Raw genomic sequence first — 19,135 nt, forward strand, 5'->3', positions numbered from 1 at the left:
CTGAAAGTAGGAAGTTCACAGTACATTGTTCATTGACAGTCTGAAATGAATTCTGAAGTACTATAAAATGCTCTAGATAACAGATAACCATTCAATTTTGTTTTGAATCTGAACAGGTTTGGCTGGTACTTCAAGTCATTATGTAGCATGTTGAAAAAAGTTTGCTTCAGAATATTTTGGGGATTTTTTAAAAGTTGAGTAGTTGACAATTTCCAATCTGAATTGGTTTCTTTGACGGGTTGGGTAATGGTGGAAATCCGCATTTTGAATAAATTGGTTCTTATGAATGTAGGCAATATTAATAATTTACACAAATAGATACTCGTGAATGTCAATTTTCTCTTTTCTTCGAAAACATCTCTGCAAGATTTTCAAAAACCCAACTGGAATATCAATCGTATGATTCTTTTCTGTGCTATGAAGACTCTGCTGCTGCCAGTAGCGAGACGATAAATTATAATATTATGATTGATAGAAGAATATACCGATGCATAGTAAACGTTCATGAGACCTTCTTCATTTCTGTTTGAAAATCTGTTCCTCATTTAAACAGCTCTTCAAATTTCTCAACACAAAGTACTTATTCAAGGTGAAACATAGTGATCCAAGGCATTTGTTTCATTTGGGGTTTTCATCAAGGATTGTACCCAAAAACCTGGAACTACTTTGAAATGTGATTGATAAACTGTTTATCTACAGGTTTTCACCGACAGCTCTTTCCATAGTCGATATATAGAATTGAATAGCAACAGTCTTCAAGTAGTTTATTATCAAATTGCTCTTTTGACACCACTGGTCAAATTGATTTGATACGTTTTTCATTCAAGCTACTAGTTCACCTCTGTTAGGGCCCGATATCAACATTGAAGAATCATCTGCGAACAAGAAAACCTTTACATCTTCCATATGTTCGAAAAGGTCATTTATAAATAACATAAAAATCAGTGGACCCAGGATGCTACCCTGAGGGACTCCTGAGAACACTATGAATTCATCAAATGTTTTATCATTCACTCTAACTATCAGTTTCCTCCTTCCTAGAAATGAATGGAACCAGTCCTCAATTTTTCCACATATACCGAGTGCATACATTTTTGTCAAGATGAAATTGAAGTTAGGACTATCAAAGACACGAAAAACAATCCAATGAAAAACAATCCAATCCAAACAATGCCTTCATCTTATCCTGTATCAGCTGAATCAAATCTCTAGTTGCAGTTTCAGTTGAATGTCGTTCTCTGAAACCATGTTGGTTTAGGCTAAGTATATTGAACTTTTTTTTGGTTCAGCCTGTGTGCCATCCCTTTCTCCAATACCTTTGACAATATACTCAATGATGCAACAGGCCTATAGTTGAGCAAGTAATGTCTGTTATTTTTTCGTAGATAGGTGATACTAAGGATTTTCAGCCGACTTGGGAATTGACCCAGTCTAACTGATTTATTCAAAGTATACACCAAACATGGTGCAATTTTTGTAGGACACTTTTTCATCAGGTAAACTGGAATTCCATCTATTCCAGTAGATTTTTTATTCTTCTTTAGGTTTTTATTATAACTTCGATTTCTGGCGACAAAAAAGGCTGAAAAGAAAAAGAATTCATTTTTGTTATAGATGATGTGCAGTTAATTGACAGACCGTTACAGAAATTGGCTTTGAGTTGTTCATCTACTACCATCACGATAAAGTTACCAAATACCTAATATATTTGCAAGCTCCTGTTTGTCCGAGATTGGTTGAGAGCAATCAGACATAACTTATTTCAAATAGATGAAACGTCAGGTTCTCAGTGGCTGATTCTTATATATGTTATTCTAAAACAGTATCATAAGTGTCAGACACTTTCCATTGACCAAAACTTTTGTTAGACGCTTGAGAGCTCCACAAAAAAGTAATAATCTTTACTGATTTTCACATGTCTGATCTTTAAATTTATTATCAAGGTAACTATCACAAAGTATATTTCATTTGTCAGACAAATTTTAGTGATTAACATTTCCTAAACACAAAAAATATTCAACCGAGATAATAAAATTCCAATCTTGGTAAATCTGATACTCTTAGGGAGCTCTTATTGAAACCTTCGGCTCTGGCTAGCTCTATCTCGACTCCTAAAGGCTCATCTGCTACTACAACACCAACGAAACCTGAAGAAAGCACTACCTTCAAGAAGTTCTCCTTCCCTCTTGGACACTCCAATACTACAGCAGCTTCGCCGAGTATTTTCGAGCAGTCCGTCACAACTACCTCGAGCACAGGCCTTTTCAGTTCTACTGGTACCAGCGGCTTATTTAGCAGTACCTCTAGTACGAATATGTTCAGCACTCCCACGCCTAGCGTTTTCGGATCTAAGAGCTCGATTGGCGGCAGTTTGTTTGGGAGCGGCACCAGTACAAGTTCTGTTTTCGGTAGTGAAAGTGCCACACCGGTTTTTGGAAGCGTGGAAGCGCATTTTCGGAGGTGTGACAACAGCTACAACTTCGGCATCTATATTCGGCGGTTCTGGAAGTATTTTTGGTGGCACAACACCTTGGTCTTTGGGACGACTTCAACCGCTACTAATTTGTTTGGAGGAAGTGCTACCAATACTGGATTCAGCTTATTTGGCACTAAGCAAGAGCCTTCATCAGAAATAACACCTAACGCAACTACTGTCAAAAGCACTACCGGTTTGAAAGAAGACGACGAAGTGATACTCAAGTGTAGCTCTGACATTTCGTTTGCCTCTTCAGCAGCAAACACTTCTGCAGATTCGAAGCCTGCTTTCAGCAAAACTGGTGATGGAACTTTTGCATTTTTGGGAGCAGGAGCGCCCGTCTTTGGCTCCACCGACTCAAAGAGGAAAGCAGATACATCTAAGAATCAGTCGAATGATGAAGGAGGCGATACCCAAGGCGATGAAGTTTATGATCCCCACTATGAGCCAATAAATCCACTGCCAGATGACATAGTTTGGACCACAGGTGAAGAAAATGAGACTATATTGTTCAACGAAAAAGCAAAATTGTTCAGATTCGATACTAGCACAAAGGAGTGGAAAGAACGGGGTGTAGGGCAAATGAAAGTGTTGCACCATCCTGAGAATAATACATACAGGCTGCTATTACGACGAGAACAAGCTCACAAAGTAGTATTGAACCAATTGATAATTCCGTTTCTGGAACTACAACCAATGTTCACTTCGGAAAAAGCTTGGATGTGGGCAGGATATAATTACACAGATGAAGGAAGTTCTCTTGAACAGTGTGGTGGAAGACGTTATCAATAAATTGACTGAAGCTCCAAGTCTCAGCCAGTGTCTGTACAGAATTATGGAATTGAAGATGTAAGCATCGATGATCAAAACACGTTGTATACAGCTGAAGAAGAATATGAAGACGAGGATGAAGATGATGAAGAAGATCAATCCGTAATGTTCATGAAGCATTGTACTTTGAGCGAATCAATACAGCCTGGCTCTTGGAATCAAGTTACCATCGGGGATTTACAGGTGTATTATGATCCACAATTGTATGCAGCAAGGATATCAATCAATGACGACAGTGATAATGTTGTGAGCAACACTCTGACAGGAGTCAATACTATAATGGATATTGAGAAAAATGAATGCGAGTAGAAGGCTGTAGAGTGGGCTGAAGGTGCAATAACCTGGTGAACTCTGAAAGCTTCCTTTAGTTCTGTGGCTGCGGCCCAGAAATTCTACTCCAACTATCTGGAAGGGTTGAATTATGCACAGCAAGTTGGTATAGTTGACGAGATACCTTTTGAGCATGATGCAGAGACTGAAGATTAGTTTTTTCCAATTAAGAACAGGGACAAACGTGAAGAGATTGCAATTTACATCCTGTTGTATTTTGTAGTTTTAATAGACATGTGTTATTTTTTATATTTGCCTCAATTAAATTATATTCCAAAAATCATATATAAAAATCTGCCATATGAGTAACCCTTATTTTAGTACCGGTCCCGGTTTCACGAGGCGAGCTCCGCAAGCATACAGGTATTCAAAGAACATACGCTATTGATAAACTAAGGTTTCATCTCTATGAGAAAATGAGATATGTCTGATTACTCTGGGATCTTACTCCGAAATTAATAGACATTGAATTTGGGATTGAGCTGCTCCAATTAGTGTCTGAGAATATAATCTTTCCCTAATTCAGGTGACTCCCAACTAGGTGGATCCTATTCAATTTCAATCTTGTCGTCCTATCACTTGGAAACATAGAATTGTAATGTATCACAAACTCAATTCAGTTCAGCCACTTTGGATAACGAGAGATGTCAAACTTTGAAGGAGTTATTCATTATGAATTCTGTACGTGATTTTGGTACAGTTTTGCGAAAGTTATTTATCTTCTTAATTAACGGGTGGATGATATCAAAGGGTAGATAAGTCCCTGAATCAGTCAGTTGAGTTGGAATGAGTTGAGTGTTATGAAATGAGTTGGTTGGTTAACCATTGTATCTGAATTTTTTGTTTTGCAGAATATACTCGGTCTCAGAATATTCTCATCTAATCTAGCGGTTAGTGTTGAAACTTGGTTTCGAAGTCTTCTGTTGAGTCCATTGGTGGCGTTTTCGTACAGAGATGATCATAAAATTTTTCACGCCATTTCTCACATTCAGAGGCATGAAGAACAAGATCATCCATATAAAACAAATGTGTGACCTTGTGCCTTCGGTTTCCAGGGGTGCCACAATTATACCCGCGAGTGTTTCTGAGCGCAACGGATAATGACAATAGTAAGATGCAGAAGAGAAGGTGACTCACCATGTTTGGACTCTAGCTTGACCAGATGTTATGGTGAAGCGAGTCCTCCAAAGTATTTTCGGTTGTTCGAAGCATCTTGATATTTTGTCGGATACCGCATGGCATCTGAGCAATTACAGGATGAATCTGAGCATATGCGAGATAATATCATGCGATGTTGTATCAAATGCCTTGCGATAGTCGATCTGAGTCATAGAGAGGTCACGCTCATACTGTATCGAGTCATGCATTACGCATCTACGATAAGTAATCCCTAACGTTGCGGCCGAAAAAACGGTATGCTCCGGCATGCATTTTTGACATGTATTCTCTTCGCGTGGGCTCACTACACTCGTAGCAATACATAAGGCTATCTATTAGCTCATACGTCCACTGAAAGCGTACTTTGTTATTGACAGGGTGACCAGCGGTAGCCAAGTCATCGTTATGGACCCTAACAACTTGCCTCGGACCCCTCCGAGCGGGTCGATTATGTTGTGCATTGATATTTCTGAGGCTTTTGACCGTGTGGGGCTATGGCTATGGCTTGTCGGATCATTTTTTGTGTATGGCTCTTCAGCTTCCTGAAAGATCGTTTCCTGCAAGTGGCCATCGATGGATATCTCTCAAATACTTCCACCATAAACGCTGGTGTTTCCTAGGGATCCATATTGTCTCCAAACCCCTTTCAATTGTATATCAACGCCTTATTGGAAAAAACCAAGAAACCAATATGTTGCTTTGCTGACGAAAGCACACTTGTCTCGTCATTCCATTTGGATTCCAGGACATCGTCTACAAAGGCACATTTTCACCAGCAGCAGGACTTTGAATATCTTGATGAGGATCTATAAGTGATTTCGAACTGAGCACAAAAACCCAGGCATTATTTTTCTTCTAAGAAAATAAATGTCGCTGAATCGGATATAATAATGTCAGATCAGAAAATTTCGCTTTCTGCTTCGAAAAGTTTGTTGGGGGTTGAAATGGACACCAATATTTCTTGGCACAATCATGCCAATTACAAACGTTGCCCCTCAAGAGCTTTGAACACTGTTCCGAACCAGAAAACTGTCGATACTTCAGCAACCTTTGAAGTTGCTGAATTCCATTCGGAAAAGAGCCATCCGCTTGACTGGAGACGTGAACATCACGTGCAATCTTGACAGCCCGGAACATCGAAGAAAAGTTAGAGATTTGTCTCTCTTCTATTGATACTTTCACCGGAAGTGTTCAAGTGACTTTATAGGAATGGTCAATATATAATGCATGAGCACTAAAACACAGTACAGTGATTCAAGAATGAAGATATATAATAATAATAATACATTTATTACCCATCAAAGAAAAAAACAGAAGAATATACTGTAGTGGTGGTACTATTGAATGATATTCTGATGGATAAATGGCTGGACTGGTTCAGATAACAGTTGAAAACCCTTTCTGTTCTTCCACCAATACCAAAGAGATATATACAGTTTCAACAGATAGCAATACATTAACGAAACTAAATGAGTAAAGATAAGTAAATAAAGAGAAGGAGAGGAAAGGAAAGCATAAGAAAGTAAGGGTTAGAGAGAGAGAGCAGAGCAATTTTTGAGAACTTCACAGAGTACTTAGTAGGTAGTTCTTAAATTTGGATTTGAATACCAACGGCGATAGTTGTAGGTATGATCCATCCGGTTTATGCAAATTATTTATGCAGACTGTCATATTGTAGGAGAAGTACCGTTTGTATATTTCTTTACAGTGTGATGGTATAGTAAAAATGATTTATTTACGAATATTCACATTATGGATGTCCGTTCTATAAGAGAGTTTTTCAGTAAATGAGGTGGAGCCTTTGATTTAAATATATTATGTAACTGGCAAGCTATATGATGACGTCGCCTGTTGTGCATATTTAGACATTTAAGCTCTTTTAGTTTATCAGTAATTGATATACGACTGACTTTTGTGATACCATAAATTAGGCGAACACATGAGTTCTGTACTCTCTGTAGACGGCGAATTTCGACTTGATTAAGACAAGGACTCTAAACAACATCGCAATAATTAAAATGAGAAAGAACCAAGGTGTCACATAATATTTTTTGAGGTCTTTTGATAAAAAGTGTCTTTGAGGAAAAATCAGCTTTAGAGAAGCGTATGCGATTCTCAATTTATTAGTAGCGAAGTAGCGTGTTCTTTGAAGCGAAGTGTTGTATCAACTGTAAGTCCCAAATTTTTACAAGAAGTTTTAATAGGTATTTTTTTGTCTCCAATTTTGAATACAACGTTATCAGACAAAAAATCTGAGGCATTATCTTTTCCAAAAAGTAGAGCCATCGACTAGTTAGGATTGATTTTCAGTCCATGATCAACAGATACCTTGTGTAAGGAAATCAAATCGTGATTGATCGACCCCGTAGCAGCTACCAAATCCGAGTATCTAAAAGAGAAGTAGATCTGCGTATCGTCCGCATAGAGATGATATTTACAAAATTTGAGTACGTCAACGAAGGTTGAGGTATTATACAGTGAACATTAGGGGTCCTAAAATACTTCCTTGAGGAACACCTGATATAACTTTCAGCGGTTTAGAAAGCTCGTTATTAAGTTTAACAATTTGTAATCTATCACTCAAGTACGATCTCATAAGAGCAGGAGCTGAAATATTGAATCTGAAATAATGTAGCATTGACAACAACATATCATGATTTATCAAGTCGAAGGCTTTTGAATAGTCGAGAAGATTGAGCGCTCTCATTTAACTTTTGTTAATAGCCCCAATTAAGTCGTCAACTACATCAGTAAGAGCAGTTGCACAGCTATACCCCCTTCTGAATCCAGATTGTTTGATGGGTGAAATATTGTTTTCAGGCATAAAAGTTAAAATAAAAATACATATACACACATACACTCACACTTGAATACATATATGATATATCTAGCTATTAAAGTATTCTTCCAACGAGTAGAAACATTTTTCAGTCAGGAGTTGTTTGAGGAAGCAGCTGAATTTTTTCAAATATTTGGCTTCTTTTATACTTTCAGGTAAATGATTGTGAATAGACAGACCCATAACTTTAGGTGCTTTGTCAGAGACCTTATATTTTGTGAATGGAATGTGGTCTCCCATCGAGACAAATTTTTGTCTTTTTTTAAAAATGAAGACAGATAATTTATAGGGACATGAGGGTCAAAATTCTAAAATGTTTGAAAAGATCCCTACAGGAATATGTACTAGGAACTCTAGCTATTATTTTTACTATTTCTTTTTTGTATAGAAGAAACATTTTTTGCCAAAGTGGAATTTTCCCACAAACATATTCCATACCTAATTCGTAACACAACCTGTGCATGGTATAGAGCCACTAGCTGAGGTATTTCAAGTATATGTTTGAGATTCCTGAACATGAAACATACAGAATTCAATCTTTCACTTAAGTTTGTACAGTGACCTTTCCAGCTGACATTTTCATCAACAAAAAGTCTAACGAAATTGGTTTCATCTCTACTGTCAATGGATACATCAACACTCATCTTAGATCTGAGAGGATCGCATTTTCTCTGGTAGTTATGAAATCGTTTAATTTGGGTTTTATGAGCGTTCAAATCCGGAAAATTTGTATTGCACCAGTCCTGCATCAGTTCTAGACCTGTATCTTTTTGCATATTAAATTCGTATTTTTGTGAAATTATCAGTGATGTGTCGTCTGCATACATTGTTACATGAACGCCTTTCAAGAATTAATCCAGATTGTTAGAGTACAATATGAATAAAATAGGTCCTAGGATCGATCCTTGTGATACACAAATATTAATGACTTCAATCTTTGAAATAACGAAACCAACTCTTTCAGATTGGATATTTGGAATACATACGTTCTGATGAAGGTGTTTCAAGAAAGAGAAAATCCATTCTAATGTTACACCTCGTAATCCATATTTATACAATTTCGATATTAACTGATTATGATTGATTCGGAACATATCAGAAATACGTGACGGACTGTGGCTGCTCATTGTTTTGAGGTTCAACTCAGTACACCTTAAACTTCACTGTTTAAAAATTCTGGAGAATGAGAATGTTTCCTGAGAATGTTTTTCCAAATGGACTTAATCTCGAGCAACTCAAATCCAATGTGAATCGCTACTTTCGCACAGGCACAGCTCTTAGGGTGACTTGAAGATTTTTCTGTAGAGCTGATTTTTCGTCCTTAAAAAAACAGGAACCGAATTTTGGGTCTACCAGACAGCATCGGGTAAACAAAACTGAAGAATATATATATTCTCGACCGTAAGCATTATTGAAATATTTTCTGTGGTTTCGTGAATTTGACTGACTAGAGAAAAATCACTGAATTGTTCATCAATTATCGGCCAACTATCAAATCAGTTCTCAACTACGTTGGTGAACTAAAAAAATATTGAAATTCGATTCATATTCAAATATTACTCCTGTACCAATAGAAAAAAATTGAACCATTTGAACATATTTATATTTTTTGTTGCAGAAAGAGTTATTCTCGAATAAAATGGATGGCGAAACCGTCGGTCGCGAAAGAAAAATGTCATCTGCATCGACAGGAAGCATGAAAACTAAGTGGTTGAAGGCTTTCAAAAGCCTGAAAACTCCACCACCGGAACCTGAAAAGTAAGTACATTTTCATCTTTGATGTTTAATTTTTCCACACTCATATAATTCGAGCCTGTTAGATGATTTTTATATATCTATTGATTCAACTTCCATTTTCAGAAGCAAAAATATTCTAACGGTTATGTTATTGCTTAATGACGAGTTGAAGAACGTTTCAAAACAGCCAGCAGAATATTTTTGTTCAAAACTTGGTAGATTTTTTGATACGTAATAAATGTTTGTTTGTATTTTCGACTACAGAAAAAACCAAATGTTCCAAGCGGTTTCGACGATAATGTCTATGAGGTAATGAAGTGTCGCCATTTATCATGTACCTTCTTTCTGTTAGACCACTTTTTGTTGTTCACTGTTTCCTTCACCAAGCTTCATACTTGTACATGCACCAACATATCATTATACACTTTGAATTAAAGCATAGCTACAGTAAGTCGTAGTCGGAATATAGTCTTATACAAAACTTCACTTTTCACTATATATTTCAATTAATCTTAACTTTGATGAACACACAAGGTCAAATGTTATGTTTCTTAATTGGGGTCTTGGCACCCCAATAGTGAGAAACTAGGCGAATTCAACAAAATTTTCATCTGGACAACTTTTGGGAGCCTAAAAACCTCAAAATTTTAGGACTTTCTTCAGTGTTTCGCTTACAACTCGCTAAGGAAGCCTCCCACAGAAAAAATGATTGTTTCCTACATTAAAGAGCATTGAATTCTGCGTCAAATGAGTTTAAAACCCTTTCTAGGTTCAACAACCACTGTGAAAACTACTTGATGATAGTTGGAGGGTTGTTTAGGTCAGCAACAATAGAAATGTTTTTGAAATATGTAGTTTGGTATTGAAAATTATTTACATGTTCGTAAGTGATTGAAAATTTATGTACAATCGAGAATTATGTTAGTATACTACTATTGTATTATACTCCGGTGTGTATTTCATCAGTTCGGACTTCCATTGTCTAATATAATATAAATTGATTTGGAATTCCTGAAAAAATATCAAGAATATTAACCGAAAATAACAATTTTATTTGAACAAAAAAACTGAAATTACAAAGAAATGACATAAAACCAAACAACAACCAAAAAAATAAAAATTGAAATAATAATAAAAGCTGAAAATTAAAAATCATCATTAACAAAAAATTAAAAACAAAAATTGAGAGATTCCAAACCAAGTTATGTCACGACGTTCCGATTGTTAGTTATATCTTAATGATATTAACTTATTTGTGGACTGTGAATTCATAAATCTGTTCGCAGATGATACATTATTAGCATGTAGTGATACAGACTTGGATAGAGCTATTCACAAAATGAATTCCATCTTAGTCAGTGTTAAAAGATATCTCGATATCAATAAATTGAAATTAAATGTAACTAAAACCAAAGCCATGATAATTACTAATAAATTTAAATACAACAAAATTGGGATAAATAATTTAGACATAAATATTGATAACAAGAAAATTGAGATCGTCACAAATATAAAATACTTAGGAGTCCAACTCGACAATACACTTTCTTTTGATAGCCATTTCGACTATGTTCATAAAAAAATTTCAAAAAAATTATAATTTTTTTCAAGAATTGTTAGTAATTTATCAACAGCCACTAAAATAACAGTTTATAAAGCAATTATTCTGCCTCATTTTGACTATTATGCATCAATCATATACTCTATGAACTTAAATAAAATTAATCAACTGCAGAAATTGCAAAATAGAGGCATGAGAATTATTCTGAGATGTAATAGATACACACCAATAAATTCAATGTTATCCACCCTTCAGTGGCTGCCCGTATTACAAAGGTTACTGTACTTCGCAATGATATTTATTTATAAGATAATAAATAATTTGTCTCCTTCTTATTTCATGAATATGGTCAACTACAATTATGAAATCCATGAACACTATACTCGCAATAACTGCAATCTACATATTGTCAGAACAAATTTTAAAAGTAGTATGAATTCAGTATTTTTTAAAGGCTTCATTAAATTTAATGACCTACCAACTGACGTAAAAGACTGTTTATCAATAAATGTCTTCAAAAGACATTTGTTAAAATATATAAAAGAAACATAACTTACATTTGGATAAAGTTGTAAATCTATGTTTTATATGTTAGTTTTGATTGTGAAATATTTGTATTGTTTCGGTATAAATCTTCTAATGTTACATATATAACTAGCATTAATAAGTAGAAATAATGAATATTATTTGTAAAACAATAGCACGGAGCGATAGAACTATTTATTGTTACTTGTAATAGTTTTAAAATTACTAATAGCATATATTAGTTACTTCTTCTGTTCTATCTTTTCCTATTTTTTTTTATTGTATATTAGGGAAACCTATTTCTGAAATAAAGAAAGATTATTATTATTAACTGGACTTATTCCTCCGAGATACAACTATTTATAAGCCATTCGAGTGCTTTCACCTATCCCCTCTTCTCTCTCTCCGCTTCATTGGTTTTGGCGGGAGTTGACCGTTTGGCGGGAGTTGGTCGTTTTTTCTTTGATTAGAGGTTTACATATGTTGCGTGTCTCTACGCTAGCTTGGCTAAATACGTTGTTGGACAACATATATGCGGCTTCTTTGAATTGTCTCCTAAACCAGTATTCCTCTGTGTGGCTGATTTCAGCTTGAGCCCACTTGATATTATATTGATGAGACCAAACATGCTCTGCTATTCTGGATTTGATAGTTTCTCCTCGTTGTGTGTGTTTCTTGTACTCAGCAATGCTAACTTTCAATGGCCTCTTAATTTCACCGATGTATGCTTGTCCGCACTCTCGGAATCGCAGCCCGCTTTTGGTGGCCTGGTCCTAATGTTATACTTGGACCCAATCCTTCGTACCCTTTCCGATAATCCTCTGATGTAGGGAAATACAAGTACTGGTCGTGGAGGTCTCTCTTCCTTGTGGAGCTCTTGCTGTCTTCTAGCTGAAGACTGTTCTACCATCGCTCTGAAGTAACCATTCCGTTGAAGGCCGTTTTTTGATGATGCCTAGTTCCCTTCCGAGACCTTCCTTTGTATTACAGAGCCCGAAGGCACGGTCTAGTAGAGTCTTGATGATTCTTCTTAGTCGATTGATGGTGGTTGGATTTCTGGTTCAGATATTGTCCTGTGTGAGTGGGTTTAAGATATAAAGATGCTTCCCATTTAGTGTCGCTCCTCTTCACCAGACTTCTAAGAAAGGCAATTCGTTGTGGATTTCCTTTTCTATTGTGAGAGTGATGGAAGGACTCACGTTGTTGATGTGCTTCAGGAAAGTGTCTAAATATGCATTCCCATGGTTCCAGATTATGAAGGTATCGTCTACGTATCTCAACCAGACTCGGGGCTTCTTGTGGGCTTCTTCAATGGCCAGAGTTTCAAACCACTCCATATATGTATATATTAGCTATATCTGGTGAAAGTGGCGATCCCATTGGAAGTCCCTCATCTTGCGTGAAGAATTCGTCCTTCAGTTGGAAGTAGCAGTTTCTTATACAGCATCCTAGTAATTCCATGATTACTTGCATCGGTAAGTTTGTTCTATCATTCAGGTCCCCATCTTCGGATAGCTTCTTCTGTATGATTTGAAGTGCTTCTTCGACAGAAACGTTGGTATAGAGGCTTTCCACGTCGAAACTGATCAGTTGTTTCTGCTCTTTGACTTCAATTTCCCTCAATAGTTCAACGAAATGCCTTGAATTTTTCACAAAAGATGATGTTTCACCTTGCAATGGTTTAATTATTGGTAGTAAAAATCTGGACAAGTTCTGAGTGGCTGAATCTCTGGAGCTAATGATTGGTCTGAGCGGAACATCCTTTTTGTGGATTTTGGGTAGTCCATACAAGTGAGGGGGCTTACTGAGATGCGGTGTTAGCGATGATCTCTCTTTCTCCGAAAAATAGACTTTGTTTTTTTTTCAAAGTCTGGTACAACTTCCTTTCAATTGATGCAGTAGGGTCTTTTACGATCTTCGTGTATTTTTCTTTCTGAAACACCTCGACCTTCTGTTCGTAGAGATCAGTATCCATCACAACATAGCGTTTCTCTTATCTGCAGGTAAGATCTTGATGGTGTTGTCTCTACGTAGCCCGTTCAGGGCTCTTCGTTCTTCATTGCTGACCAAACTGGGTCCTGACCAAAGTGACCCAGAATTGAATGCAAATCTGGCATTTCTGCAAACGTATGAACCATTTTAACAGAAAATTAAATTTTTCTCAACACTCTTAAATTGCGCAATAGAGGAAATCTTCAATTGACAGTTATGTGATTGATGAAGCAATTGTTTGTTATTAATCTGTAGGAACTTCTAGTTTTGAACAGCCAACTAAAGAAATTTCGAAGGATGATGAAAAAGAGCTCACACCTCAATAAAAACTGGCTTTTCGAAAAAGTGCTGCGAGGTAAAAAGAAAATGAAAATAATGGTGCAAAAATATTAATTCGAATCTAACGCCCAGTAATGTTTAAGGGGTTTTAGGGGTTAACAGATTACTTGGTTTTATATGCTCTTACGATAAGAAAGCCATGGATTCATATTCACTGAAACATGTTAAACAGTTCATGAAACATTGAAAAAAATCAATTTTCATTTTGTAGTCGTACTTTGCAAAGGCTACAACTTTTTCTGTGTGAACATCTGCTTCAAGTTGTTTCCAATCGAGTTATTTTTGAGCCCAGAATATATGACCCTTTCCGTTGAACCTTGTATGAGATATTTGAAATAAATGTCAAAATTCATGGAAAGGAAGCATGATAGAATTTTTTCAAATAGTTCATGAATGAAAATTATTGAAGTATAATGAGTATTAAAATGCACTTTTTTGCGATTGTAGATTACTCTCACCCATTTCACTACTTTTGTTTGATTGAAGACTAATGGAACATCCTGTAAAAAATATGAAAATGAGTTCTGGTTTCCGTTGAGAGCCAGTAATCCGTCGAAAGCTTTTTCTCGATCTATTCGTATGATAAATTCAGCAGACCAGAAAATTGAATAACTTCCATCAATCTCGTTGACCCAAATAATCCGGTTCCGTCGAATAAATCAATCTTTGAACGAAAACGAAAGTCAATGGTCCATATAGCAATGTTTGACTAAAGATATATACCTTTACTTTCATTCAGAAGGATCTTGACGGAGTGATTCGGATACTGAAGGTTTCTGAAGTTTGCACGTGCATATTAAAAATTTTGAAAGCTGGTGAAAATTTGAGTTGTTTGCCATAGTTTTTTCACTTCTTGGTGTCCTTTTTGATCGCCTTGTTATCAGAGGCACGCTCTTGAAGCTTACTACAAGGGTTCAAAAGCTTCGGGCCTAACATATAGATGGTGATAGTTTTATTGCATTCACCGCTTTTTCCGTTAGTACTGACCTTCAAAAGGAAGCCGTTGAAATTCCATGGTATTCTACTTATAAGTTTGTGAGTTTTTCTATTTTCGAAACAATGGATCAAAAATAATTCCGTGTCTTAATTCAATGATGCTTCCTTATGTAGAAAAATAATGTCCAAGCAAAACAATGGCTTAGAAAGTGGTATAAGGACTCTGCTACATCAGACCATTTGAGAAACATATCACAATATCTGTTGAAGATTAGCAGAGCCAACTGAGAACTAAACCATTTTCTGATTTATAACGACTTATCAGTATGACGTTTATGAAGAAAATTGAAGATTAGGATCTAATGAACAATCGACAAGAATCGAAAAATCATCCTGTTTCACAGATGAAAGATTTCAACACCAAACCGTTATCTCCAAAACCTCGACATGTGTTTTGATCACAAAACTCATCACATGATGATCACTTGGTGATCGAAACACGTGTCAAAGTGTCAAAAGAACGGTTTGGTGTTCGAATAGAACTCCAGCAATATTCATTACAACACGAAAGATTCCGAACAGTACATCACAAGTTGAAGATTTCAGGATTTTCATTTGTAACTAATTTTACTGCTGTTTCTTCCTATAAGGATAATGTCGAACTCATACGTTAATGTATACATAATACAGTTATGTAAGGGTTCGAAAATGTCCTTATAGGACGAAATTGCAATAACGTTAGTTACAAATGAAAGTGGTGAAAACATAAACTTTTCAAACGTATACATTTTTATTTTTAACTAGCGTTACTGCAGTTTCGTCCTATAAGGACATTTCAAAGTTATACATTATTGTATAAGTTTAAAAACTTTCTCTGTTTTCGCCACTTTTATTTATAACCAACATTACTGCAGTTTTGTCCTATAAGGACGTCCTATAAATTTGAAAATGTCCTTATAGGACGAAATTGCAATAACGTTAGTTACAAATGAAAGTGGTGAAAACATATAAACTTTTTAAACGTATACACTTTTATTTGTAACAAACGTTACTACAGTTTTGTCCTATAAGGACATTTTAAAAGTTATACATTATTGTATAAGTTTAAAAACTTTCTCTGTTTTCGCCACTTTTATTTATAACCAACATTACTGCAGTTTTGTCCTATAAGGACGTCCTATAAATTTGAAAATGTCCTTATAGGACGAAATTGCAATAACGTTAGTTACAAATGAAAGTGGTGAAAACATATAAACTTTTCAAACGTATACACTTTCATTTGTAACAAACGTTACTACAGTTTTGTCCTATAAGGACATTTTGAAAGTTATACATTATTGTATAAGTTTAAAAACTTTCTCTGTTTTCGCCACTTTTATTTATAACTAACATTACTGCAGTTTTGTCCTATAAGGACTTCCTATAAGTTTGAAAATGTCCTTATAGGACGAAATTGCAATAACGTTAGTTACAAATAAAAGTGGTGAAAACAGATACACTTTTCAAATTTATACAATAATGTATAAGTTTTGTCCTATAAGGACATTTTCAAAGTTATTAATGAATTAGTTTAATGTGCATTAGTTACATACATTACATTAATTAGTTTGATGTATACGTTTGAAAATGTCCTTATAGGACGAAACTGCAGTAACGTTAGTTTCAAATGGAAGTGGTGAAAACATAGAAACTTTTCAAACTTATACTCTTTCATTCACTTTTATTTGTAACTGACGTTACTATAGTTTCCTCCTATGAGGGCATAGTCGAACTCATACATAATTGTAACATATATACATTAACGTATGAGTTGGAAATTGTCCTTATAGGACGAAACAGCGGTGAACAGAAAGTTTCATTTCTCATTTTCCTACATGAGATATTCCTTATTCAAGGACTGGATTATCCAAATGGAATTAAGGAATGAAGGATTGGTGGGAAATACAAAAGTGTGAAAACTGTAATCCGCGAAGGAGACGATTAATTGTGACAAATGAGTTGAACACAAAATGTCAATACTATATATACAATAAACATTGATTAACAATAAAAATATCATAGTAAATCATAGTAAAAACATTCATGAAGCATAAACATTACTTAGTTTTCTCATAGTTCTACATTCCATACTCATTTTTCATTTCTGTAGATTTGGTGATTGTTGTGGCATTTATATGATACATAACTTGCAAAACTTCATCATCTACTATAACTTAATCGTCGATGATCAACCACCCTGAGATTTCTGAGAATTCTTCACTCAGACCAATGACCTTCCGCTAAGACCCCAGAATCTGGTAATCCATTGAAGGATGAGTATAACTCGTACTCAGAAGAAGTATTTATATCAGATTGATGATAATGCCTAAGAGTTAGTTGTGGAACATAAAGAAACATTAATATCATGATAGTTTTTTCCAAACCGTTATTTTAACACCCCGACATGTGTTTCGATCTCCAAGAGAGATATACAAGAGAAAGATCAAACTGAACATACTATCAATGTTATCGTTATTCATACCATAGATACCTCTTCAAGGTACCTGAGTCTTTCACAATAGTGCCTTATCTACCAGTCATTAAGTAATTTTACAATGTCAATAGTCACGTAAATCTAATAATAAAAATAATATTTTAACGAGCTATATGGTATACTATTAGGTATTGCTCCACCATCGTTATCCATAATATTATTATGTTTACTTATTTCTACACTCTCATAAGCATCTAGATGCCTGTTGTTGATAACTTGTATAACTAATCTTAGTGAAATAAAGTCTGTGGAATGGTTTTGTTGCAAAATATGATGGGGAACTGCTGATTTCTCAGGTCTTCCATATTTCAAGTGTGCTAAGTATTTCTTATATCTTATTTTAATAGATCTTTTTGCCTGTCCATTATATTTTGCATCGCAGTCCTTACATTTAATTTCGTAAATTCCAGATTTTTCCAAATTCTCGAGAATCCGGAATTGTTGATGGTAGACCAATACCTACTAGTATAATATAGAGCTTGGTAAAATATTATTTTAACTGACTATTACATAAGGACACATTGTGAAATTAATTTAGACTAGTAGATAAGCCAATATTGTGGAATTGTTGTTCGTTCTGTTCATTTATATGTATTCATTCAACACAATTCACTTTCAATTACATTCGCACCTGTGCTAGCTGATCACCCTGTACACGACCAATGTTACCCGTACGTATGCTTACTTTGTGTGTTAGTTATTGTGATCCTAGTCATAGTCATATAGAACCTTGCGAAAAACTTATTCAAGTTGTCTGGTCAACACGTCTGTAGCTGTGATTATTTTTGCTCCGTTTTGAGAATGCTTTTCCAATTCTTTTCCCAGATGATCCTTCAGGATGAGTAGAAAACGTTGTTTTTCTCAGGCGGAAATCAGTGTGGAAGCGCCAAATATAAAACTGTCAACAAGACTGGAGAATTTCAGGTTGTATATAGAATTTGAAGCTGTTTATTAGAAACGAGTTGTGAGGAAAATCAATACAACTTTTATTTCCAGTAAAACAATGTAATATATCTGAAGTTACTCTTCAATTGTTTAATAAATGAACTACTTTTTTTGTCATACCAATAAATACCGTGCAGTTAGGCGATCAAATTATGACGAAGTGATCTAAATTTGTTTTTTTTTCTGATTGATTCGTCCGTTACTTGATGAAAATCCATAGTAATTTCAAAAACTACACCTCACTATTTGATCTTCACGAACTTCATTTTGAAAAATATATCACAACATGTTTCGCTAGCACAGCAAATGATTTATATATCACTTGAATCACTTGAACCACTTGAAAATATACTGTGCTAGAAAATCAAATCGTGAGGTGTAGTTTTTGAAACTACATTTGTTTTCCTTCAAACTCCATAGTGAATCCACTTTCAAGAATCATTTTGAGGACAGAAGCTAACTCATATTCTTAATTTTGTCAGTCAAAGAATAAGTGTTTTTTTTTCTGAAAATAACCTGATGAAACATATCGTTATTAGCAGCGGAAGATATTTTTTCACATACAAACGATGCATCATGTAAATGTTCTGAATGTGTTTCTTCTGAAACATATACATGACAGTTACTCATGAGTGAACTCTAAAGTAATCAATTATCATGTTGTTTCAAAAGTTTCGCCCGTTTTAATGAGTTTTCTTTGAACAGCCCTGATTTCAATATTTATTAGTTAATAATTTTTTTGAGCCGAAAGCAATGCAACGTTCATGCTATATCTTCACAAAACTCAATATAATTGATATCAGTAGTACACAGCGTGACTCACGGTCGATGGTAGGATAGACGTTTCTGGAAAACGCAAAGCATGATTTTTCTGAAAATTTCACCTCTCACATTTCCTCACCTGTTCTATCGATCTGAAATATTTTTAGCATT

General features: G+C 35.2%; 1 protein-coding gene across 12 annotated transcripts in view; it reads left to right on the top strand.

Moving 5' to 3' along the window:
- Stacl (SH3 and cysteine-rich domain-containing protein) overlaps window positions 1–19,135 on the top strand; it is a 379,844-nt gene that overhangs the window by 250,047 nt on the left and 110,662 nt on the right. For 11 of the 12 annotated variants that reach the window (XM_074180450.1, XM_074180451.1, XM_074180454.1 and 8 more), the window contains 2 exons: window positions 9,253–9,392; window positions 9,636–9,680. In XM_074180450.1, the coding sequence (XP_074036551.1) occupies window positions 9,253–9,392; window positions 9,636–9,680 (185 nt within the window). The remainder of the gene's footprint in view (window positions 1–9,252; window positions 9,393–9,635; window positions 9,681–19,135) is intronic. The other variant, XM_074180453.1, reaches the window with a different exon arrangement.

Source organism: Leptinotarsa decemlineata, unplaced genomic scaffold (genome assembly GCF_025532065.1).
Source record: "Leptinotarsa decemlineata unplaced genomic scaffold, Ldec_3_MD MMD2_tig00026294_RagTag_RagTag, whole genome shotgun sequence".
NCBI lineage: Eukaryota > Metazoa > Arthropoda > Insecta > Coleoptera > Chrysomelidae > Leptinotarsa > Leptinotarsa decemlineata.